At 42.8% G+C, this 26,806-nt stretch overlaps 1 protein-coding gene and 1 non-coding gene across 6 annotated transcripts in view; one reads left to right on the top strand and one right to left on the bottom strand.

Moving 5' to 3' along the window:
* Gnb1 (G protein subunit beta 1) overlaps positions 1-26,806 on the bottom strand; it is a 73,343-nt gene that overhangs the window by 4,008 nt on the left and 42,529 nt on the right. For all 5 annotated transcript variants that reach the window (XM_074081576.1, XM_074081575.1, XM_074081577.1 and 2 more), the window contains exons 3-9: positions 18,821-18,918; positions 13,366-13,404; positions 12,209-12,315; positions 6,771-6,834; positions 4,995-5,157; positions 1,978-2,044; positions 16-217 (exon numbers count right to left, since the gene is read on the bottom strand). In XM_074081576.1, coding sequence (XP_073937677.1) covers positions 16-217; positions 1,978-2,044; positions 4,995-5,157; positions 6,771-6,834; positions 12,209-12,315; positions 13,366-13,404; positions 18,821-18,877 — 699 coding nt within the window. In that variant the 5' untranslated portion in view covers positions 18,878-18,918. The remainder of the gene's footprint in view (positions 1-15; positions 218-1,977; positions 2,045-4,994; positions 5,158-6,770; positions 6,835-12,208; positions 12,316-13,365; positions 13,405-18,820; positions 18,919-26,806) is intronic.
* On the top strand, positions 19,832-20,021 carry LOC141425095 (U2 spliceosomal RNA). Its single transcript, XR_012450200.1, has one exon. It is a non-coding gene; the product is annotated as a U2 spliceosomal RNA (small nuclear RNA).

The raw sequence follows: 26,806 nt of genomic DNA, 5'->3' as shown, positions 1-26,806 counted from the left end.
ACAGTCTGAACTCACACAGATGGCGTTGATGTCAGACTCGTGGCCTGTGAAGGTCTGCCGGCACATCCCTTCTCGGACATCCCAGAGCTTGGCTGAGGCGTCGCAAGCACCAGAGACAAATAGTCTGGTGTCAGGAGCGAGAGATAGGCTCATGACGTCCCCAGTGTGTCCAGTAAACGTGGTCGTCTGCTGGCCAGTCTCGATGTCCCACAGAGCACTGGAACAGGAACAAATGACAATCAGATGTCAGTCTCACATCTCAAACTATCAGCCACTTAAAACACTGTTCTTCACACCACCCAGGTGTGAAGTGGGGTTTGAACTCAGGCCTCACACTTGCTAGGTAGGTGCTTTACCACTTGAGCTACTCTGCCAGCCCTGTTTTGTGTTGGGTATTTTTGAGATAGGGTCTCAAGAACTATTTGTCTGAGCTGGCTTAGAATTGGGATCCTCTTGATCTCTGCCTCCTGAGTAGCTATGACTGCAGGCGTGAGTCACTGATACCCGGCATGTAAGACAAATTTAAATTTTGTAATCTCTGCTTAGAGGAGAAACAAAGCAAAGAAAATAAACACAACTATATGGATGAGAACATCGGCTGAGCCTCAGTCACTCCAGTCTCCCAGTCAGCTCAGACCAGCAAATGAAATGAGGGCCTGTGTCCCTTTCAAAGCAAGGGATGTGGGGTTATGTTGCTCACTCATGATTTGTGAAGGCAACAAGAAGTCCCGGCTAAGACCATGAAGGAAGAGAACCCTGTTCCACCTATGATGCTCCCTCTATGCCTTTCCTCCCGTGCCTGCCTAGGCATCAGGACAATACCAGGTAAATAATGGTTCAGAGAAACTCTTGATGCTCCACTGCTCTTCCTAAGAGTCATAAACCTGGAGACAGAAATGCTCTTAATAACTGCACATAGTATTCTGGGTTCCGGCTGGATGGTGCTGAGAGGTGAGACACCAACAGCACCTGTGCAGAGAAGTGCCAGACCTGAAAGCCACATCCATGTGTGTCCTGGGTTCAACCTGCAGAAAGTAACATGACTGAAAACCACCCAGAAGTGTCAACCTCACAGGAGAGCCTGGCTTGGCATGGCAATGCAAACCCAATCTGCCAGTTTTAATGCATGTGGCATGAAGAGGCAAGAGTCTCAAGAAAATGATCAATACACGAACATGCTTCAGAAACATCTAACAGAGGGACTGTATTGTAGATTTTGTAAATCTATGAAACTTACACAACCAGGATACCCAATGGCACTATGATTCACTGCTGATGAGGTGGGAGAAGGCCTGCATCTCAGCAGCCCCCGACCTGTCATCAAACAAGGACTGTGCCAACAACATGACTAGGCATCTGTGCCACAGCCCAGGCAGCCACGGCTACTTCTGGTCACTTGGTTACACTTCCCAAAGACCAGAAAAGCCCACAAGGACAGCTTAAGTTTAAAACAACTCTCATAAAGGAACAATATGGTCATTCCATTTATGTACAAATGGAAAAATTCTAGAGTTTAGTTAGGTAGGCTTCCACCTGCCAGCAAATGAACAGTTCAAAATTAAGAAGTCTGATCTAGTTCATTAAAATTATGACCCCTACAGTTTGAAAGCTACATTCATGTTCACAAGGAGTTGGCATCATAGAGGAACAGGTGAATCTCCCAATTCCACAGGACTATAGGACATAACCTTTTAAATAAAAATTTACACAAAATAAAATAGAAAAAGAGGTACTCCACGCACGATTGCAGTCTAAAATATCTTTATTTCAGTTCTCTATTCAAAAATAAACTTTGTACACCTACAAATAGTACTAAAAATTTCTTCATGGACACTTTGAGTTTAAATCTCCTGGCCATTTCAGATTAAAAATGGCCTACTTACTGTTAAGACTCATACTTCCTGCATGTCGAGATCTACTGGTGTGAACAGGGGAGAAGAGTCTCAGACCTCGCTGCTGTCCTGATCAGGTACTTACCATGTGGTATCTCCAGAGCTGGTGACGATCTGATTGTCATCCAGGAATCGGCAGCAGGACAAGTAACCTGGAAAAAAGCAGACCCAAATGAGGACAGAAATTTAGCAAGCCCTGATCCTCTAGTCTTTTAAATGTAAAAACATACAGCAATGGAATGAATATTTCTGAGAGATCTATGTCTGGGTTGGGAGAGTAACTGTTCTGTTATGTGCAGTGAAGCAAACAAAGCAGGTAGCTGTGTGTTGCTGAGTGTGGTCAAGATCCCAGCCAGGTGGGAGCAGGACCAGGAAAACAGGACAGCATTCCAAAATCCACACTCTGCATAGGGCAGCAAGCTATACCACCAAATACTTGCATCTTCCACCTGCCTACCAGTTCAGCAAACTGAAGGCAGGGATTCCTTTCACTTTTGTTCCCCTCTATTTGCTCTATTCACTCATTTGTTCAAAAAGAGTGGTTCCAGGGCCCAGTGGGGTGGCTCTGAACAGCTATAACAAAACACTGCACCTTTGTGCAGGGAAGCTTCTTGCTCACAACTCAGTGGAGAAAGAGAGTAACAGTAACTGAAAGAGCACATCGAGAATGAATACCGGGTAAGAAAAGAGAGCTGGCAGGCTGAGGGGCCTCATGAGATGATGGGGGCCAGCAAATGAGGCACCAGGAAGATTTCCAGAGGGCATTCTTATTTTCTAAGAAAGACTCTGAAAAGACCGAATGCCAACAATACAGCAAGCCCATCCGAAACTCTCTCTGAAGCTCTGCAGCAAGACCCAAAGTCTGAGAGGGATACTCCACCGTATGAAGCTTCTGCCAGCCCCACAATGGCCCTTGCATCTTAAGGAAACACCCAAGTCCATTCCTGAATGACTGCAAGTAACTCCTGCCATTCTACTACTGGACAATCAGCAAGGACACTGCTGGCCTGTTGGGACTGTCCCTGAGAAGTATGAGAGAAAAAGCATCAGAGGGAGCACTAAATTATGCACAGCAAGTGCCCAGTTTACACCTGAGGTACATAGGCAGGCAGACCCCACACACAGCCTGACCAGTGGCAAGAGGACATGTTACCTGCTGTGTACAAAAGAAAAATGAGAGGTAGTTTTTTGGGTTTTTTTTTTTTTTTTCAGTTTTCTTACCTGATAAAACTAAACATCGTATTTGAAAGGACTATAAAAGAGTCCAGAGTCTCTAGAACACCATTTATAATGTCCAGGCTTTAATTCAAATTCCCTACTTGCACTAAAAAGTAGCAAAGTGCCACCCAGTTTCAATAAGAAAGATTTACAGAAATGCACCTCACAAGACCAGATGCTGCGAAGAGGAGGCTTGCTTCAAAGGCACCTGGCACAACTGTGCTTGTTATGAGTGAAAAGAGATGAAATTTCAGCAGAAAAATAGAAACTGTTTTTAAATAAAGCAAATAGAAATTCTCAAACTAAAAAGAATACCTGACATAAAAAATTTGCTGGAGGGCTAGGTTGTGGATCAGCAAGATAAGGCCCTGAGTTCACCCAAATACTGCCAAACAAAACAAAACAAAACAAAAAAAATTAACAATGAATAGCTCTGAGGAAGTGGAGACTGAAGCAAAGTCACCAAGCCAGAGAAACCCTGGGGCAGAAAAGTTATTTGAAGATGTCCCCTTAGTGGAGACTGAAGAAAAGCCCACTGAGCCACAGAGACTCTAGGGCAAAAAAGTAAATCCTACAAATTTGGTTAAAGACCAACTTTCCTGGTTCAAGATGCCAAAGCACAATAAATGCAAAAAAAAACCACTCCAGGCATATCACAGCCGAGCTCTGAAAGCCAAAGATAAATCGTTAAAGTGCTAAAAGCGCCAGGCACCCGTGGCTCACACCTGTAATCCTAGCTACTCAGGAGGCAGAGATCAGGAGGATGGTGGTTGGAATCCCACTGAGTTCAAACCCCAGTACTGCCAAATAAACAAATAAATAAATTGAACTCAGGGCCTACAACTTGAGCCACTCCACCAGCCCTTTTTTGTGAAGGTATTTTTTTTCCAGATAAGATATCTTGAACTATTTACCCAGGCTGGCATCAAACCACAATCCTCCTGAGTAACTAGGATTACAGGTGTGAGCCACTGGCACCCAGCAATAAATCAAAATTTGTAGGGCAGGTAAAGCCATGTTTATAGGGAATTTGTCACTTTAAGTGCTTATGTTTGAGGAGGAAAAAACATCTAAAACCAGTGGCCTAAGGTTCCACCTAAAAAGTGGATAAATAAGAAAGCAACCCCAAAGCAAACAGCACAAAAAGAAATCATTGAATACAGGTAGCCTATCTTTAAAAGGACAGAGTATCCTCTCATCTGGTTAAAACTAACTTCTTTATCAGATCCTAGAAAAGAAATGCTATTCACTCTGGTAATGATCATTTCTTTGGTTACATGTAAAGGAGACAGCCTTGGTGGTGTGTTGCCAAGAACACACTAAAAGAGGATTTTTATAGGATGCATAATATAGCCAAAGATCATCTTTTTCTGAAAACACTGTCTTTTGCTATGAAAAACTGTTCTAGGTTACCTAACAGTATGTACCTCACATCTGAAGACGGCTGGCCACTGAGCAGCCCAGACTTTTTTCTTGGCCTCCTTTACTGGAGCACTCATCTGTGCGCATGTGGAAAAGCTTGCGTGCCATGCACCCATGTGTGCACACAGACACGTGTTCAGATTTGGGAGCACCTGTGCAAAGGCACTCAGGATGGAAAATGTGCACACGAGAACTCAGCTACAGAGTGCTGACAAAGAAAAAAGCTGGCTGTTATCAATTCAGGGAACAGGTAAGCTGGGACACTAGAAAATCAGGCTATAGTAACATACCCCTGTGATTTTGGTGGCAAAGGCCTGGTTTTGGTTTCATTTTCAAAATAAAAATGGCCATTACCATCTTTTTATAGTGAACCAATCACTTTCAGAGGCGAACAATGAAAGCACATAATGCACTCTTGGTAAGCAGCTTGAATCACTTGAGGTTATCAATGAGAATGTATACCTGTATGTCCTGCCAGCTCACGGCTCACACGTACATTCCCTTCACGAGTTTTCAGATTGTAAATGGAACAAATGTTGTCCAGGCCACCGCAGGCCACATAGTTCCCAGAAGGGGCATATGCACAGGTCATGACCCAGGAGGAGCGCAGTGGGATGGCGTGGACCTAAATGACAAGAATACAGATGAAGCAAACACCCTTGAGTTCAAGAGCATAACTACAACCTGGGCGTGCCGGTGCCTGCCTGTAATCCCAGTTATTCAGGAGGCCAGAGCAGGAAGATCACCAGTTCAAGGACAGCCTGAACCACCTAATGAAACCTTGTCCCCTGGAGACTATTAAAGGAAAATGTTTCATTAGCTTGTCAAAATTGGTAGGATTCAACTGGGTGCTGGTGGCTAATGTGTATAAGCCTAGCTTTGGCAAATAGTTCAAAAGACCCTATCTCGAAAATACCCAACATAAAACAGGGCTGGCAGAGTAGCTCAAGTGGTAGACTGCCTGCCTAGCAAGCTCAAGGCCCAAGTTAAAACCCCAGTACCACCCCCCAAGTTACTGAAATTCATTAAAAAATATATTTCATACATTTTTATATTATTTATATACACACACACACACACACATATATATATATTTTTTACATAAGTAAATGTCCAAGCTGTAAATTGTAATCAATCCTGCCAACACCTCCCTGTGCTTTACATAGATCTGTTGGAATTTCTAAGTATCTTTAATATACATTTACTATGCTTTGGTAAAATATAACTAAATTAGATGATGATAGTACTTTGTAATTCAATACAAAATAACCTGGATTTTATTTTATTTATTTATTTATCAGTACGGGGGCTTGAACTCAGGGTCTACACCTTGAGCCACTCAGCCACTCCACCAGCACTTTTTGTATCATATGTTTTCGAGATAGGGTCTCACAAATTATTTGCCTGGACTGGCTTCAAACCTCGATCCGTCCCACCTCTGCCTCCTGAGTAGCTAGGATTACAGGGTGAGCCACTGGAGTATGACCAATTTTTTTTTTAATGACTTATCCCCCACCCCCAGTTGCTTTCTCTTCCTTCCCTATTGTGAGGAGTGGTCTCACTACACTGCCAGGCTGGGTGTAAACTCTTGGGCTAAGCAATCTTCCTGCCTTGATGTCCTAAGTAGATGGGATTACAGGTGGGCACCACCATGCCCCACTACATTTAATTAAATGTATGTATGTGTGTGTGTGTTTTGCAGTACTAAGGATTGAACCCAGGGCGGGCATCATTCACACTAGGCAAGTATTCTACCACTGAACTACATTCCTAGTTCTTAACTAAATTTTAAAACGAATTTAATCTATACTCCATAGTATGATACCTTTCTGATTCTCTTGTATAAAGACACTAGTAACTAAATGAAAAGCTGCACATTTTTTTGGCTGTAGTGGGATTTGAACTCAGTGTTTTGAGCTTGCAAGGCAGGCACTTTAGCACTTGAGCCATACCTCCAGCCTGTAAAGCTGTATTTCTGTATTCCATAAATAAGACACGAAACCTCATGTACTGAGCTAAGACTGAAACACAGTTCTCCTAGAAACACAAGGAGGCACTAGGCTCCCACTTAGGTGGTAGTGATCTGGGAGTGACAGCACAGCTGTGCCCCTAACAGATGGGAACAGCCACTAGCTGGTAGGCAGCTGCCCACCTCCCCTCAGGACCTCCCAACCGAGTACAGAAGCCCTGCCAGCCCATGTCAGTGAGGTATTCTCTGGTGGTGTTCTGGGAGGGTACCTTGTTTGTGGTGTAGCTATCCCAGATGATGAGTTTTCCGTCCTGCGAGGCACTGACTAGAAGCCTGGAGACAAGAACAGAAGCAAACTGTCAGTCCTACTGGCCACAGAAATCCGACAAAGGAGGTGATAGGAAAACGGAACTTTAATGACTTCTAACATGTGCTCCAACACTGCATCTGCTTGGGATAAAGTGCTCTGAAGTAATGAGAAAAAAAGACCAACTGTGACAACAGGAATGGAAGCACTGTCACAGGGAACAATTCTGACCCATGGACCTTGGCCTCTATGCAGACCAGACCACCAGGCTCCTCCCTCCCTTGTCAGCTGAGATGTGCCTAACTCTTCTCATATGGGTTTCTGCTTAGTTTCCTTTCATAGCAAATCACACTGGAGACACTGATCTTTTGAAAGAGAAAAACGATACAAAATTATATCTGACACAGAGAAAACCTGGGCATAAAGGAATAAAAACCTACAGATAATCCAAATTCATGAAACTCCAAATTTATAAAACATTTTCCATTAAAGTAAGTCCATGAGGCTGGGCACCAGTGGCTCAAAACTGTAATCCTAGCTACTCAAAAGGCAGAGATGAGGAGGCTCAAGGTTCAAAACCACACCAGGCAAATAGCTCACCAGACCCTATCTTGAAAATACCCAACACAAAAAGGGCTGGGTGAGTGTCTCAAGTGGTAGAGTGCCTGCCTAGCAAGTGTGAGGCCCTGAGTTCAAGCCCTAGAACCAGCAAAACAAAACAAAACAAAAAGCCCATTAAACTTCCCAGACTAAGCTAAAAGTGTAAGGCAAGTTTCCGAAAACATAAGGAGGCCCTCAGCACCACCTGCACAGTAAAGCAATGATAAATGACAACATAATTACACTTGGTGGTGAATGGTTCGTGACTGTTTCCTTTCTCAGGGCAGCTGTGCTAAATTTGGGATCTGTGCACTAAGAAGTCATTCTGTTTGTACCTGCAGAATTAAGGCAGGACACTGCAAGAGGAAAGCAAGAGAGCCAGAGTGATTCTAGATACCACAGCTATGCGTAGTGCAGCCCCCAGAACATGCAGTTGAAGAAAGGACAAGAAGGCTCTTGCAATTCCATACAAAGATAACTGTCACTGTGGTAAGTAATGATATATAGACTTTCAACTTCAAAGTTTAAATCAAAGCACACAGGTTCTAACCATCTCAGCTATAAGCATATTTAGCTTCTTGAAGCTAATCAAAAGCTTGAGGTAAAACTCCATCAAGTTATTTTGGTCACTCTGACATTTTTAATCAAACTATGTGTTTTGATATCCTATACCCAAACTTCCTTTACAAAGGAGTCAATAGATTTGGCAAGGAGTAACAAGTCTTTTAGTACTTTGTTACAAAATTCATCACAGAAATAAACTAAGTGTGCTTTGAAGATGGAATTCTTTTTTGGGTGATACTAGGATGGAGCCCCGGGCCTTGTGCATGACACACAAGTCATCTACCACAGAGCTCCACCCCCAACACATGTGTATATATATTCTGAAAGCTCTAACTACAGAAAGTTAGCAGAGGGACACGAGAGGTGGCCCATGGCTGCTGAGTGACCTCTACCACTGAGTCACATCCCCACTCCTCTGATGATTTTCTTTTTTATTTTGGTAGTGAAAGTAATACTAAAGTGTATTAGGAGAGGAATTTAGTATAACAGGATAAAAGTGGAGAGAAATGGGGGAAAAGTAAGAAATACTTCCTTCTCCCCAGGAATGAAATGGGAGCAAAAACTCTGAAAGCCAACTCTGCCATCCACGTTGAGTCACCCACACACCAGGGGCTTTACACATTTACAAAGAACAGTACAAGGCCTTCAGCTGCTCTATTTCTGTTTGGTCTCTCTGAGGCTTTGAGCAGAGTTTCAGAGCCATCTGCAGTGGTTCATCTAACTGGCCAGGTCACTTTCACAGTGCTCTCTGCAGGTCAGACAGCTTAATAACTGCTGACTCAAATTGGGGTTAGGGCAATGTTAAGCTGTGTGCTGATCCGCTAGAAGGTGAGAGAAGACATACCTCCTAATCCCAGGTGAGGTAACTGGGCCTCCTGGATCCCTGTCCTCTGCTTAGAGCAGCTCCCCACACATAGGCAGGAGTGAGGAAGAAGCCAAATGGTCATGGAACAGAAAGGGGCGTCAAAGCCCAAATCCCTCATACCCTTCATTTTACTCAGACAATAGCATTTGGAAAGGGAAAAGAAAGTAAAACAAAAATCCACGACTGAAAGAACATCTCAAATGTTATAAAAAGTCAAATTTTAGCATTAAAGAATATCCTGATATAAACACTGCAAAGATTTTTTAAAAATATGTTAACACATGCATACATACAAGGCACTCTCTGAGAGCCCCTCCTGTAGATTTGAAATGAACCGCTAGTCACCACATTAGTTTGGGAGTTTCCACAAATCACACAAATGAAAACATAACTGCAGTTGGGAATTACAGCCTTGTGTCATGGAAAAGAATCTTTTGCAATACCCTTTTCCTATGAAGATTGGAAATACGAAGATGAGTTAAGGAAAACGCACATCCAAAACACCTTCCAAACAGCTATTTTGGACTGTAAAGAGGCAACCACTGACCTATCCAGAAAACATGAACATCTAGAACAAATAATCCCTCAACTCTCTGGCTAGCACAGGCTCAAGCAAATACTACTGCTTGGTTTTCTTTTGTGATTGTTCATAATGAAACCAAATGGTTCAGTTCTTGTGTTTATTTTTTATTATTTCTGTTTGTGGTACTGGAGTTTGAACTCAGGGCCTCATGCCAGCTAGGCAGGCGCTCTACCACTTGAGCTATACCAGCACAATTTTGTTTTTTTTATTTTTTTTGAGACAGGTCTCGCTATATAGCCAGGCTGGCCTTGAACTTGTGACCCTTCTGCCTCAGCCTCCAGATGCTGGGATACAGGCAAGTGCAAACATGCCAGATTAACTGTCCAATTTAAAGACCAGTAACAGTGCCATGTTCCCAGCATACTCCCCAAGAATGAGAACAAAGCAACATGAACCTTACCAATCTCCTCGGGACTCCCTATGCCCGTTGTTCACAAGGGTGCCCTGATTCTGAACTTGGTCTCACCGACTCATGCCCTTGTTTTTCTTCCTTCTCACCCAAGGCTTTCAAGGCACGGGTCATGTTTGAGACCAGATGGAACTTAAGGCCTCAAACATGTGACCTGTCACCAGCTCATCTGCCTCACAGAGGGCGCCCCGCCCCCTCCTCCACCACATCCACTGCTGCAATCACTTATCTATCCCTTGGTTCCTCGAACACACCTGCAGCTCACACTCCTTTTTCCAGACTCCCGGTTCAGAGCCTGGCTGTTGAGGAACTCAATGCCAAGGGCACCAAAACCAGCTCACAGTCTGGTGCTCTAGGCACTGAGCTCCCAAGACCTCGCCTCCAGTTCCAGGGCTTCTGAAAACCACATCAATTTACTATTTCCACATATGGAAGAAATGCTCCAGGTCATACCCTTTTTGTTACTGTTTACTTTCTTTTTGGCATTTCTTTTCTGGTTTTTCAAGACAGGGTCTCACTATGTAGCTGGCCTAGAACTTGCAATCTACCTGCCTCAAGCTTCCAAGTGCTAGGGTCAGAGTTGTGCAGTACCACACCTGACTGTACCATTTACTATTGATAAATCCTAAGGTGGATTAATTAACAGTAAGGGTATTTTCTTTCTTTTGCCCTATTTAATTTTAAACTTTTTTTTTTGGGGGGGGGGAGGGTGGTACTGGGGTTTGAATTCAAGGCTTCACACTTGCTAGGCAGTCTACCACTTAAGCCACTCCACCAGCCCTATTTTATACAGTTTTAATGGAATAACTGCATTCACAGAGCACTTCTTAATTTTATTTTGGAGGGGGTACTTAGGTTTGAACTCATAGCTTCACAATGCTTGGTAGGTGCTCTATCACTTGAGCTACCTGGCAACTGTCTTGTGTTGGGTATTTTTGAGATGGGGTCTGTGGAACATTTATCTGGACTGGCAGATAATGGCAGGGATCATCCTGATCTTTGTCTCCCGAGTAGCTAAGACCATTTCACTGTTTTTTCTCCCCCCTGTAGCGGCACTAGGATTTGAATTCAGGATCTCATACTTGCTAGGCAGGCACTCTTACTGCTTTGAGTCACCCGTCTAGCCCTGAATATATATATATATATATATATATATATATATATATATATATATATATATATATATATATATATATTTTTTTTTTTTTTTTTGGTGGTACTGGGGTTTGACCTCAGGGCCTACACCTTGAGCCACTCCACCAGCCCTTTTTTGTGAAGGGTTTTTTTGAGATAGGTTCTTTTGAACTATTTACCTGGGCTAGCCTCGAACCACAATCCTCCTGATCTCTGCCTCCTAAGTAGCTAGAATTAGGTGTGAGGCACCAGGTCACTTTTTTTTTGTAATGAGAACATTAAAATCTACTCTTGAGCTGGGAGTATAGCTCAGTGGTGGGGCAATAAACATAAGTCCCTGGGTTCAATCCCCAGCACTACATACATACATACACACACATACATAAATAAATCTACTCTTAAAAGTTTTGAAAGAGATAATACAGTGCAGTAAAGGTCTCTGAAACACACCCTCCCTTCCAGCTGAAACTCTGAGCCCTCTGAGCGACAGAGCCACCCCTTCCTTTTTTATTGTGACTGCTGTCATCGTTAAAAGTATCACACGCTCATCTGCACATGCAGTTAGTTGTATGAGACCCTCTGTAGAACAAACTAAAGATAGAATCTTTTCTTCTGTGGATGTTTACATTCTAAAGCAGACAATTTCAGGAATAAAGAGAAAGCCAAGCAGATAATTCCACTGTGACATCTGAACACAAAACAAGTAGAAGGAGAGAACAGGAAGAAGGAATGGTGACAACTGCTAACGTGCCTCCTGTGTGCTTGCCAAGCAAGGGCTGAAGAAAAGGTCAACTGAGCCCACACCCAGTTCCTCAGACCATAGGCTGCTGTCCAAGGCTCAGCACCCTTCATTCTCCAATGCTAAGTCAGCTTGAACACCCAGCCCAGGGCCTAGAAGCGGTATAAACAGGCTGAGGAGTTGGGGAACCAGAACAGAGAGAGAAAGATCACTTCCTCCAGGTCATGTGAGAAGCCCCTGCAGTGGAGTTGGGATGACAAAGGTCCAAAAGCTGAAAGGACAGTGAGGAGAGAAGGAAAGTCAGAGCTGTTACGAACATGCCTCGGTAGTAAAGACACTGCTGCGTAGTCAGTCATTAAATGGAGGTTTGGGCAGGGAATGTGTGTCAGTGAATGCTAGAACTAGCCTGCGAGGCTCCTGACTTAACTTCCAAACTCCTACCTTCCCCTAAAAGCAGAATCATCTGCCAATCTATCAAGCACTGCTTTGCAAGGGCCCATGCGTACCTGGAGTCCGTGCCCCAATGCATGGCATAGATCTTGGCTAGGTGCCCCCTCAGCGTTCTCCTGGTGCGCATCTGGATTCTTCCCACTGGGTCGATGTTGTTTGTGATCTTAAACATAAAGTCACTGCAGATTAACATCAGCCAAGAAATGACTCTCCATCCGTGATCTCCCTCTGCCACCTGTTGGTCAGTGGTCTTGGGATGGCGTTCTGAACCTTAGCTGACTTACAGCTCTTCTAGTTTTAGGATAGCTCTTCTTCCCTCCAGGGTGCACGTGCGATGAATGGAATTTCAGACGCTGACATAGCTATGCTGGCATGCAGAGTATCCCTGGCGCTGCACACCCACCATCTGCCCCACCCCTCACTTCCCTAACCGCAGTCTAATCCTAATTTGGAAATTTCACATAAACACAATCATAAAATACAAAGCCAGGTGTGTTTAGCTCCTCTTTCTTATCATAATACTTGTGAAGTGTAGTCGTGTTATAATGTGTCATTGTGTTCCTTTTCATAGCTGAGCAATATTCCATTGGGCAGATAAACCACAATCTACTCTTGGAAACCGATAGCTTCCACCTTGTAGCAACTGTGAATGGTCCTCACCACATTGACAATTTTGCTTTCCGTGGTTTTAAATACTCAAGTGAACTGAGGTCCAAAACTACTAAACAGAAAATTACAGACAGAAGCAATTCATTGCATGTCATTTTGAGTAGCGTGATGAAACCTCACACGCCTTTATGTCCTGCCTGGGATGTAAATTACCTTGTCCAATGAATCCATGCTGTAAGTACACTATCTGTCAGTCACTTAGTAGCTGTCTTGGCTATCAGACTGATTACAGCAGTACTGCAATGATCATGGGTTCCATACAACCCTGTGCAAAAGCCTAAAGCCATATCACAATGCCTACACCCTTCATCTCACTTCATCTTGTCACCCCATCATTACAAGAAGGGTGCGAACAGTGTGGCAAGACACCTCAAGAACACAAGCATATTACCTATCATCACAATGACTTCTGAATGAAAGGGTCAGCAGTGTTTTTACCCCCCAGGGCACAGGATAGGCAGAGCAGATATTATCCAGGCACTCTGGGTGGTGGCACCAGCCTGGCTGGCTTCTGCCTTGGCAGATACAGTGGAAAGGTTCTTACCTGTGAGAGAGTTGCATCTGCACAGGCTTTTCGAGCATCCTAGGAAATAATGACAAAGGGAAATTAGTTGTGTTTCACACATTCAGTCCCAGGACCTCATCTTCCAAAGTTTCAGGGCCTCCACAAGCTGTCAGGACCAAGAGCAGAATGCGTTAATAGAGCACTATCTCCTTCCCTGTGCTCCAACAGTACCCATCCCACTACTGCTTATGGATTTTCCATAATACCAAACTTACCTAAGGCCTGAAGACCCCTCATGTAAACAGCACAATACCCTGGGAACCCCAAAATTACAGGTAGCCCTGGTGGAAACCACTATGAAGCTGGGGCAGGAGCAAGAAGCCAGGGGGCTAATGTCACCTTCTCACAACTGGCACACACTGCTTTGTCTTACTCACAGTCCACATGAGGTTGGGAAGGGTGAGACCCAAACAAAACAGGCAACAAGCATCTGCCAGCCAAGCCAAAAACTGTTTTTCTAGATTGCATTAAGGACTTTGTTTTCAAGCCAAGCAATCATTAAATCTAAGTTCCATGAAAAGATAAAGGGATCTGGAATAGATAATCCCGTTCCAATGAGATGTTCTGGCCACTACCTTGTTATCAGTCTGCTTTCTTATCTACAGAACCATCAACACAATGAAGAATGATGAAGAAGCTCATGCCTATAATCCTAGCTACTTGGGAGGCAGAGATCAGGAGGATCATAGTTCAAAGGCAGACTAGGCAAATAATTCATAAGATCCTACCCCGAAAAAACCCACCACCAAAAAGGGTTGGCGGAGTGGTTTAAGTGGTCAGAGTGCCTGCCTAGCAAGTGTGAGGCCCTGAGTTCAAACTCAATAATGAAGGCATAATACACCATGGCTACTAGTAAGTGACTAAAGTAATTAGAAAAATGTCTTAGCAGAGGGAAAAAAGTAAAGTAAGTGAGCTGGTAGAGTGGCTCAAGTGGTAGATCACCAGTCTAGCAAGCAGGAGGCCAAGTTTAAACCCCAGTACCACACCCCTCCCCCAATCTATATATCTAAAATAGCATACAAACTTAAAAGCTGAAAGACCAACACGAGACGAAAGCTTCAAACAGTTCAAAATTTGAGTGCAAGCGTAATTCAAGGAACTTGTGACCACTTTCACTAAGAAAATGCTCACTACACTGCTGACTACCTGCTTCCTCAGTGGCATCTGACCACGGGACAGCACCACACGGCCAGCTGGGGATGCCCAAGGCACAGGAACTTCCATCTTATGAGCAGATGTGAATCTATAAACTGATCGTATGGAAACACACTGAGACTACCACTACTGTATAAATATATCAAATGTCTAGATCCCAAATTCTTTTTTAATGAAACTCATTAATGACTCTGGTTATAATTAAAACACGAGAAATTACATAATCAAATATTTCTGCATCAGTAATAAAATCTGGATTTATGTGGGTGCAGAAGATTCAGAGTTGCAAGTACTTTTGTCAGTGAGTTCTTCCTGTCAGGGATTAAGTTAAAAATTCTTTGTTTTTTTGCACACGTGTATGTGTTTGTTTCTTTTTGGTGGTTCTAGTGTTTGAACTCAGGTCTTTGAGCTTGGTAGGCAGGCATTTGACCACTGAGTCATGTCCCCAGCTCAAAGTTAAAAATTATTTCTAAACACCATGCTTACTGATGTAATATATGGCTTTTGGTTTGAAAGCATAACATGAATTTCTAAAATAAATAAAGACATGGGATTTCAGCAGCTACATCCTGTTTAGTGTCCAAAGACTAAGATGAGTGTCTGAAGGTACCTCAAAACTCAGCACAGTTAAGTTCATGCAGCCTCTGCTTTGGCTAAGAAATCATGTGAATATGTACACACAGAACCCTTAACACGTTTGGATGTTTTCCAACCTAATGCACTCACACAGCGTGCACCATGTTCATTCAACCAGACTGACAGCCAACTTCCTATCCTGTTTGGATGTTTGTCAGACCCAGCGAAACACCACACAAAAGGCTCCATTCCATCTCATGCTAGCATCTGTCATCTTGCATTATGAGCTGAAGCCTGGACCCTGCTTAGCTCTGTACTCTGGACCATAGGTCCAGTGCACCTGGTCTGTGACAGATGAGTCTCACTGCTCTGTGTATTTACGGCATACCATGTTTTACTTAGCATCCCTTTGAGAGCTCATGTCTCCTCAATAATGCAACCAAAAGAAACCTTAAAACCACCCCCACAAAAACTCATCTTAGAATCAGCTACCATTTTTTGTTTGATTCATCATGCTCTGAATTGTTTAACAAGTGTGTATTCCTTGGGCAATCAGAAAAACTGTGTATTTTACTTTTTTAAAGAAGTCTTCCCTTCCCAATTGGGGTAATGGCCTTTGCATTCACTGTCTGCCCCGCGTGAAACAAGTGCACCAAGCCAGCACTTCAGAGACAAAGCACAAATCCATGCAGGTGTCTATGAAGACCCTTGTCATGACAGCTGAAGGACAGTGGCTCTTCTAGTGTTCAGAACTGTACTGTCTACTATGGGGGGTTTGGGTCTCGTGTGACTGTGGGCATATGAAGCACTGGAAGTGCAAACTGAGATGTTCCCTCACATGTGAGAAGGTAACAAGCTAAATTTTGAAGACATTGCAAAAACTGAATATAAAGCATCTAAATATAAATGACTGAAATGACATTTTAGATATGCTGGAGGAGATAAAATCTGTTGATTGCCTTTGTGCATGTTTACAATGCTAACAGAAGCATGTAGCGGATATCACATTGCATCCTGAGGGTCAGTCTAGAAGGACGGCTACTTAGTGGGCACTGGGGACTATAAATGTGATAGGTGAAAACACAAACATGGATGTCTTTCACACTTGCCATACAACCTCTCTCCCTGCTGTGAACAAATCCAAGCTCACTATTTGTGAACAATTTATGAACAAATTATAGCTGTTAGAAAGATAAAATAGGCCAAATCACCCTACAGCTTAAGACTATTTTCAAAGTAAACTTAAAAATAGGAACTTCAGGTGGCTCACACCTGAAATCCTAGCTACTCAGAAGGCAGAGATCAGGCGGACTGAGGTTCAAAGCCAGCTGGAACAAACAGTTCATGAGATCCTATCTCGAAAAAACCCATCACAAAAAAGAGCTAGCATCATGTCTCAAGTGGTACAGTGCCTGCTTAGCTAGTGTGAGGTCCTGAGTTCAAACCCCAGTATTGCCACCACCCCCCCCCCACAAAGTAATTTCGAGTAAACATTTTTTTCCCCCTTTTTTTGCAGTACTGAGGTTTTAACACAGGGCCTATACCTCGAGACCTCCACCAGCCCTTTCTGTGATGAGGTTTTAAGATAGGGTGTCTCATGAACTATTAGTCTGGGCTTGCTTAAAACCTCCTTCCTCCTGATCTCTGCCCTCCAGAGTAGCTATGATTATAGGCGTGAGCACTAGTTCCCAGCTCAGGTAAACATTTACTGCAACTCCCCAACCCTCAAATCCTAATTTCTACAAACTTACTTGTCACATTTGTGGGATAAAGAGGGATTGTAATCGCAAAAACAGATGGTAAACAGCCAAGAATGTTCTGGACTCAGAAACAACTCAATTAGATCAATATTAGTAGCATCCCAGTTATGCTTTACTTTTTTATGTACCAAGAAAATTGCTGCTGCAAAATGAGCTGTGTACAAGTTTATAGTTTTGTTTGTTTTTTGAGACAAGGTCTCACAATATAATAGCCCAGCTTGGCCTCAAACTTGTGATCTTCTTGTCTCAGCCTCCAAAGTGTCTGAGAATACAGGTGTGCACCACTGAGCCAGCTTTAAGTTTTTAAGTCATGCAAAGGTTTTTTTGGTGGGCCTGGGGTTTGAACTCAGGGCTTCACATTTGCAAAGCAGGTGCTCTACCACTTGAGCCACACCTCTAGTCCACTTTTTCTTTGGTTATTTTAGAGGTGGGGTCTTGTGAACTATTTTCCTGGGCTGGCCTCAAACCTTGATCCTCCCAATCTCAGCTTCCCAAGTGGGTAGGATTACAGGTGTGAGCCACCAGCACCTGGCTAAATCATTCAGTTTATCAGCAATGCTGAGTGAGGTGATGAGACATACTTGGGACGTGGGAACAAGAGGAGCTCTTGAGCCTCCAAGTTTGTCCATGATTTTAAAACCAGCCTGTGTATCATAGCAAGACCCTGTCTTAAAAACAACCCAAATAAAAAAAACAAAACCAAAAACCTTTAGGGGAAATATTACAGCTGGGGTGTAGGTTAGTGGTAAAGTGCTTGCCTGACATGTATAAGGCCCTGGGTTCAATCTGTAGCAAAAAAAAAAAAAAAAAAAAAAATCCTTTGGTATTTCAGGGAATAACTCTGTATCATACCAAGTATTTTAAAATACATTCTATTAATTCTGGGCAAGGTATTAAAAATCTAGATCCTTCTCATGTGCACTAAGCTATAGCAGGTCTTTCAAACATCCAAGTATGAAATTCTTATAGCAGAGAACACTTTCTGTTTTCTTTGTCTGTAAATCTCAGAAAATTTTGTTATCCTTTTCTCAATTTTAAGACAAAGTTGGCTAAAATGATGCTGGTGCTTCTTTCTCCAGTTTCCACTAGGCTGCCTGAATACGTGACTGTTTATAGTTTCTTAAAAAGTGATTCTCTGAATATTGGACTTTCTCTTCATAAACCTACCTCAAAATTTTTCTCTTGCTGTTCATAAAATCTGAGACCAGAAAGACAGAAGAATATTAAATGTTTCTCTATAAAACAAAAAGTAAAGACAGCAGTGTTTTCTTTTAGACCTCTTCTTCCTTTCTTTAAAAAAGTTTCTGGAGCCTGCAATTTAACACTATGAATCCCAGATTAGGATTCAGTGTGTTAGAGCTGAGCTCTAGCTCTGCGGTAGAAGTACTTGCCTGGCATGTGTGAGGCCCTGGGCTCCATCTCCAGCACCACCAAAAACACAAAACAAAACAAAACAAAAACCCCAAAAACAAAAAGACTGAATCAGAATAATGTGAATGTTATTTTTTGTTTAATTTTATCCTCAATTAGATAGATTCTAATAGTTATCCTGAGGGACACCCCTTGTCAAAATTAAGAACAAATAAATCTGACACATTCAAGATCGTTCTATTTTTTTTTAATACTTTTATGCACATTTTTTGCTCTCAATTTAGTAGCAGGCTCTTCAGGGAATGGGGTAGACACCACCCTCTAATACACTGACCAAAAGAGGATCCCAAGGTGATAAAAAGTTTAAAAAAAAACCTTTATGGATCCTACAGAAACATTTCATGTGTACTCAAGTAACAAATAATAATATGCAAGAAAACAATGTATTAGGCCACATATCTGGGTCTATGATCAGCATTTATTGGGACAATTACATCTCCCTCTGCAGCAACCCATTCTCCCTTCAATGGTAGCTTCTGACCTGAAACACAATGAACAAGCAGGCTACGTACTCTAATCTGGTTCTTCAGTTGCTCGGCCTCCTGCCGCAGTTGATCAAGCTCACTCATTTTCAGGCCTCGGTGCTCTCAATGCCCTCAGAACCCACGGTCTGTAACAAAAACAGAAACATGCACAAAAACCAATAAGCAATTGCTGAGTAACTTATGAAGCAGGTGAGGCAAGGAAATCAAAGTGAACTATGTATGGTTTCATAAATCAGAGAACTTGGGTAGAGGCTTTGGCTCAGGTGATAGAGCACCCCCCTCCCCCTTACTCCCTGGGCAAAAAAAAAGAGAGAGGGAGAGAAAGCGAGAGAGAACTTTACTTGAGCATCCGTCAGAATATGTAGAAGACTCACCTAGGACTGGGTTAATAAACTGTAATTACGACTGTCAAGACGGTAAAATGCCTAATCATAATGTGCCGCTGAAAGCATGGCAGGCTGAAAAGGAAAGCTGCATTAGGAAGTACTTTCTGTGAAAAGATCTGGGTACCCTGTAACCAGGAATGCAACACTGATATCTAGAATAGGGGCAATTGAGCAAAGTAGCACCAGAAAGCCATAACTGTCAACCTGTGACCACAAAGGTGTCAGGAGGTTCGTATGGCAGTCCTAAAAGGACATGGTGGTGTCCAGCAGTCCTCCATTCCCACCCAACAGGCCCTGGGATCCCAGAAGGCTCAGAAACAATACCTAGGTCCTTCTAAGTGCAGACTAAATCAGGCTCACAAGCCCTGATCACCCACTCAAGGGTGTTCCCAAAATCAGACTGAAGTAAGATCATCCTGCTAAACCGAAGACTTCTTTTCCCAAGAAGATGTCATAGATGGAGGAGGTGGCATTTCTGATGAAGATCTTGGTGTTAACTTAGTCATAAATACAACAACCAATGCATCACAAAGCTGATATGAAATTACTTAATACAATTAGCTACCACATGCAAACATGGTTTATGTGAGGACCTCAATCCCCCAAATAAATTATACAGGGTAGCAAGTTTATCATCAAAAATTCTATGTAGGTCACTTCTCAGCCTTCTGTCTAAGATCAAGTGTAGCATCTGTTCTTATCAGTTTAATATCTGGTATGTCTTCTACTTTAGGACAATACATTAAATGGATTTTTGGGACTAGGAGATGGAATAGGAGCTGCTCCGTCCACTCCTCGCATCGACCTGGTATTGCAGTGCCTCCAGGAACGATGCACAAAAAAAAAAAAAATTCCGTATAGGTGGGACAGTGGTTAATACCTGTAATTCCAGCTATTTGGGAGGTGGAGATTGAGGATTGTGGACAGTCAGAGAAAGTCAGTAAGACCTCATCTCAACAAGCAAGCCAGGCATGATGGTCTGTACCTGTCATCCCAGCTAGGCAAGAGGAGTATGTAGAAGGATCACAGTCCAAGGTCAGCCCTGGGCAAAAACTTGAGACCCTATCTGAAAAATTAAACTAAAGTAAAAAAGGGCTAGAGGCATGGTTCAAAGGGGATAGCACCTGCCTAGCATGCATGAGGCCCTGAGTACAAACTCCAGTACCAATCCTACAAATTTGTGTGTAAAAGTCAAAGGGCTAAAAGATGTCAAATATTTAATTAAAAGTACTTATTTGTTTAGACAGAAGCCTATGTTGGGAAAGTTACCTGCATGACCTCCAAGTTTCACTGCTGAAGCTCCTAGACCTCCTTCTGTGCAGAAAGTCCCCAAATGTTATTTTTTATGACCCACATTATAGACTACTAATACACACACTGATGAGCGGAGTCTCTCCCAACTCATCAAGAAACTTTGATTGCTGCTAAAGGTTGGGCAGGACACAGGGATGAGCTCAGTAAGTGTTGGAAGTCCAGAGACGGTCCAACATCCAAACTGGGAGTTTAAGGTGACCTCACACTCACTAGCAATGGCCTTAAAAAGAGTTCACAGAACTGACAGGAAAGGCCTATGAGTCAGGACTTGGACCTAAGAGGGAGACCACACTCATGGACCCAGCCTTTTCTATAAGAAGGGAGGTCGTGTGGGTTGACAGTTTTTTTCTTTTGCATATAAAGACTAAGACTGCAGTTTGCGAATATTATAGCACAGAATGTTAAACATGGAAAGATATGGTGTGTGTCTGCCCTGAATGCTTTCACCAAATTTGTCTGCCCTGAATGCTTTCACCAAATTTGTATCTTGTGCAGGGTCAAAGTGTTAGGCAGTTTTGCCAAGCTAGGGGTCGCTATACCCTAGCACCTCTTGTTAAAAGAGTCATGCTGGGCTATAAAGAAGCTCCTTACCTAATCATCCAGAGCTAATGTAAGGAGAAGTAGCACCTAAAGTTGTCATGAGGGTCAACAAGTAACATCTGATCCCAGCATAAACACTAAAAAGTTAACCTAGCTTTTACAGTACAGGTCTAAAAATAACCAAATAAGCAGAAAGAATTTTCTGAACTGCTTCAAAAATTCTGTGTCTTGTCAGGGCATCATGACACACACCTGCAACCCCAGAACTCAGGGGAAAGCCAAGGCAGGAGGATCACCAGTCCAGTACAAGGCCAGCCTAGGCTACAAATTGAGACCCTGTTTTAAAAAAAAAAAAGTAAAGAAAAGAAAGGTGGGGCCTGGAGGTGTGGCTCAAGTGGTAGAGTGCCTGCTTTGCAAGCACAAAGTCCTGAGTTCAAACTCCAGTCCCACTAAATTAAAAAAAAAAAAAAAAAGCTTAGAGTGAAAATAAAAGTGAGTTGTTGTGATTATGCTGGGGGTAGGGGATGGGGAGAGGCTATTCTTTCTTTCGGTGGGACTGGGATTTGAACACAGCTTCATGTGCCCTACCACTTGAGCCATACCTTCAGTCCACTTTGCTCTGATTATTTTAGAGATGGGGGTCTCTCTATTACTTGCCCAGGCTGGCCTTGAACCTCAATCCTCCTGATTTCAGTTTCCAAGAAACTAGGATTACAGGTACGGCCACCAGTGCCTGGCTGAGAAGTTATTCTTAAAAGCCTGAATTCCAGTGTTAGATGGATGTAACTTCTGAAATGAAGCTTTTTTTTGGTTTTGGTGGTACTCCAGCCTTAGCTTGCTCTTGCCACTTGAACCACACCTCTAGCTCTTTTTGCCTTTTTAGATTACTTTTCACACAGGGTCTTGCATTCTGGGATCCACCTACTTATGGCCTCCTATACAGCTGGGACCACAGACGCAGATTTTTTTTTCCTTTTTTTTAGTATTGGGGCTTGGACTCAGGGTGTACACCTTCAGCCACTCCACCAGCCCTATGTTTTTTGTGAAGAGTTTCTCAAGATGGAATCTCACAAACTATTTCCTGGACTGGCTTTGAGCTGCAATCCTCCTGATCTCTGCCTCCTGAGTAGCTAGGATTACAGGCGTGAGCCACTGGTGCCCGGCCTTCAGCTAATTTGTTGAAATAGGACTTCACTAACTTTTTCCCAAGGCTGGCCTGGCCTCATCTTGAACCTCAATCCTCTGATCTCTACTTCCCAAATCCTGGGATTTCAAGCATAGGCCACTGCACTCAGCTCATTTATTGTTTATTTATTTATTTATTCTTTTGCAGTACTGGGGCTTGAACTCAGGGTCTACCCCTTGAGCCACTCCACCAGCCCTTTTCCGTGAAGGATTTTTTGAGATAGGGTCTCCCAGACTATTTGCCCAGGCTGGCTTCAAGCCACAATCCTCCTACTCTCTGCCTCCTGAGTAGCTAGGATTACAGGTGTTAGCCACCCATGCCTGGCCTCAGTTCTCCATTTTTTGAATTAATTCCTTCCCTGCCTCCTTCCCTTCCTTCCATTCATTTTTGTAAAGCAGGCGAGTTTATTGAGATAGAAAAGTATAAAGTGGGAGAATAGAGTCGTCCCCAGAGTTGGGGGGAGAAGCCCTCCAGGAAAGGGGGTCTCAAAATCTTTCTTTTAGTTACACTTTTCACATCTCACAGAAGAGCATGTACATGACAACCACCTGACTGCATTACTTAAGCCTAGACAAATGAACTTACTAAAAACCTAATTATTTTTAAAATGAGAGCTGCCATTTAATTCAGTGACCTCTCAAAACTTCCCAAGTATTAACACCAGTATTTGGTGATTTTAATCTTCAAAGCAAAGAGAAGAAAACCATATCTATTGCTTTCACTAGTGAACAGCAGAAATACTAGCATTGCCTTTTGATTACAACTTCTTCTACAATCAGTGCCCATATAAGTGTGTTAAGAGACTTAAAATCTGTGCTTGTAAATGTTTTTTTTTAATTTTCCACTGGCAATAAAGGTAAGATTACTATAAGACCATGTAATTCACGTATGAGTCAGTGAGAAAGAGAAGCCTAAGTGCTGGCAGTAGAAACACATCTCTCTTTGTCACTAGTCTGCTTTTGGACCCTACCCCCTGTACTGGGGACTGAGACCAGACTTGAGCTATGCCCTCTGCCCTTTTAATTTTGAGATAGAGTGCCTTACTTTTGCCCACACTGGCCTTGAACTTGAGATCCTCCTGCCGCTGCCACCTGAGTGGCTGGGATTACAATGTTCTCCATCAAGCTCAGCTTTAAAGTTTAAGAAGAATTCTAAGATTAAATCTAAGGAAGGATTTTGTGCATGGACTTCTACTACTCAGGACAATAATTAGGTCATCTGCAGGTACAGCCCAGCTGCTGGACAGGATGGTAGCAGCTGGACAGCACATGCGCACATGCACAGAGTACTGCTACAAATACAGAGCTGAATGTGAAGGAAGCAGACGATGTTCCGCTTCCCAGAAACTCAAAAGTTCTCTAACACTCAAGTTCAACTTTCCTGTGAAGAAATGACAGATGAAACAAACAAGGCATGGAGTAGCACATTAAAGCCTTTCTCTGTGTATAAAGAGGACAAACAGTGATGTTGGTAGTGTGACTGCTTTTTAGACAATGACAGAGAAAAGCAGGACAATTTCTCCTCTTCCTGTTTTCTATAGGTATGGCTTACTGACCACCTGCCCCAAAAGTTAACAGATTTTCTGGGCCCTGAAGCCAAAAAGTATTTACTTTTTTTTTTTTGTGGAATTCAGGCTTCAACTCAGGGCTTTATGCTTACAAGAGCAGGTGCTCTATCTCTTGAGCCACTCCTCCAGTATATACTGCTCAGTTATGTTGGAGTTGGGGGTCTCTCAAAATATTTTCCCAAACTGACCTTGAACTATGATCCTCCTGATCTCAACCTCCCAAGGATCTAAGACTACAGGCATGAGCCACCGGCATCCAGCCAGCATTTACATTCTTCTCTCTACACTTTTAAGGTTTTACAAAAAGCAAATGTTAACTTTTTTTTTTTTTTGGTAGTAGTAGACTTTGAACTCAGGGCCTCACACTTGCTAGGGAGGAGCTTTACCGCTTGAGCAACTCCTCCAACCTTTTTTGTGGGTACTTCTGAAATAGGGTCTTTTGAACTATTTTCCCAGGCTAGCTTTGAACCTTTATACTTCTAATCTCTGCTTCCCCAGTAGCTAGGATTACAGGTATGAGCCACCAGTACCCAGCTAGTGTTAACTTTTATAGTGGCTGAATGAAGCATAAACTGTCACTAAGAACAATAATGAAAACAATATAATAATTTAGGGAAATACTTCTAATATTAAGTGAAAAGCAGAATGTGAGTTTGAGTATAGTAAGCTTAGTTATTTAAGAAAACAAACATGCTTGAGTTCAACACAGGTCCCACCAAAAAAAAAAAAAAAAAAAAAAGACTAATAACATTTTTGTTAGAATTGTTTGTCATGGTTTTCTATTCAATATCCCTATGGCAATGCTGCTTATACTACTTTTGAAAGCAAAAACATGAGTGTATGTTGAAAAGTCTTACTTACATTTAATCTTCACAGCCTGCCAGGGAAGCCCCACCACCAAGTGTGCCAGCCAGGGCTCTGCTTTTCAGTGTACACCTAGGTAAGCTCTGGGCATGCTGAGGTCGCAATTTCAAGACTAATCCACTAAGACAGGGCCTGCTGAGGCCTCGCGTCTGTTCATGACCCACATTAGCCACTCGCTTTTATTTAAAGCTTGTGTGTTGGAAACATGTTCCATAGAAATGTAAAGCACTTAGAAGGATGGGGTGGAGGACAAAACTCAATGATGGAGTGCCTGCCTAGCACATGAGAGGCCTTGGGTTTGAACCCAGCATGGAAGGGAAAAAGGCACATATTGAAGTGACCTGCCCCTATTGTAGGCACTGCAACAACTCTGTGAGTGAAGAGTCAGCATAATTCTTTTATTGGAGTATCTTGCATATTCAGTGAATGTGCTCCAGGTGACAGTCCCACCACCTCATGACAAACACAGAGCACCATATCCCTTCAATCTGACCCTATGAGTGAAGTGCCCCAGAGCCACCACCACTCACTCTACATGCAAAGAAAAACCACTTCAGGTTCTGGTTCTGTGACATGCAAATATAACTCTCACTGAATCACTTTCACTCTGGTCTGGTTACCACAAAATGGAACTGTGTCTCTATGTCAGATTCAATGAGACAGTCACTCTGAAAGTACCCCTAAACTTTTCATGGATTAAGCTATGAAGCCCCCCACCCCCAACAGAGCAACCTCAAGTTGGTGACTGACAAGTTAGTGGAAATCAGATGCTGTCCTTATTTGAGATGCTATTTACAATGGTGGCAATTTTCAAAATCATGCTTTTAAGACTACAACAGTGCCTTCGTACCTATGAAGGGTCCTGTCAGCAAATCATGAATCTGAACAAACCTGTAAAAGCACACAAGAGGTATGTGTTCCATGACACAAGAGATCATGACAGTACACAGACCCTATGGAACACTCCAGGACAAACCTGGGGGCAGGGGTTGGTTTGTCTTTTAACAAAAACTTCATGACAAATGGGGAGGGGGCTATGAATTAAGACAGTTAAGAGGCCAACTGGAATGCAGACCTTCCTTGAAATACATTCCATCTGACCGTGAAGCCAAGTCCAAGCAAACCACCTGAAAGCAGACAGGCTGTCACAACATGAGGGAGCTGCTGATACACTGCCTGTGTGAGTGCAGAATCATATTTATTTAATGGGTCTTCATGCTTAAAGGTACACACCAAATACTTAACAAAATATCTCTAAAATTCGCTTCAAAACAACCAATAAATTGAAATAGGTGGGAGGGCGTATGTATAAAACAAATCAGCCATTAGCTGATAATGGCTTTAGTTTACTGAAAGAGTTCCTTGCAGCAGTTGACAATTTTTGCATCTGTTTCAATTTTCCATTAAAAAATCACTTTCTAAGCCAGGCATGGTGTCATAGATCTGTAATCCCAGCACTTGGAAGGCTGAGGTAGGAAGACCACAAGTACAAGGCCAGCCTGGGCTACACAAAGAAAATCTGTCTCAATTTTTTTTTATCACTCTTTAAAATACCAGGGGCTTTGGATCTTGATTCAAAATACAAATGTATAAACTTTTAAAAAGAGACAAATCAAGAAGATGCTCTATCAGACAAGAGGAAAGACTAAACTGTGGTTCTCTTTTTTTTTTTTAATGGTACCGGGGTTTGAACCCAGGATCTCCCTCTCTACCACCTGAACTATACCTTTAGCTCTTTTTGTTTTAGGTTATTTTTCAGATATGGTTTCCTGCATTTGCCCAGGACCTTCCTGGACTTAAATCATCCTACCTATGCCTCCCACATAGCTGGGACCACAGATGTAAACCACCAAGCCCAGCATGTTTGCTGAGATGGGGTCTTATTAGCTTACTGCCCAGGGCTGGCCTGAACGGTGAGCCTCCTGAGTAGCCAAAGACTTTAGTTCTTTTGCTACATGTCTTAACGGACCTGAGCTCTTAACTGTTATATAAATACTTAACACAAGAGGAATGACAGGATTTGGGGATTTGCTTTAAAACACTTCAAGGAAGTAAGGAAGGAGGGAAGAAAGAGGGAGATTAAATAAAACTGGTACAGGTGGCTCATGCCTGTCCTATTTACTCAAGAGGCAGAAATCAGGAAGATTGTGGTTCGA

This window comes from Castor canadensis, chromosome 7, assembly GCF_047511655.1.
Source record: "Castor canadensis chromosome 7, mCasCan1.hap1v2, whole genome shotgun sequence".
NCBI lineage: Eukaryota > Metazoa > Chordata > Mammalia > Rodentia > Castoridae > Castor > Castor canadensis.
The sequence above is the reverse complement of the archived record's forward strand: the minus strand, read 5'-3'. Positions and strand labels throughout refer to the sequence as shown.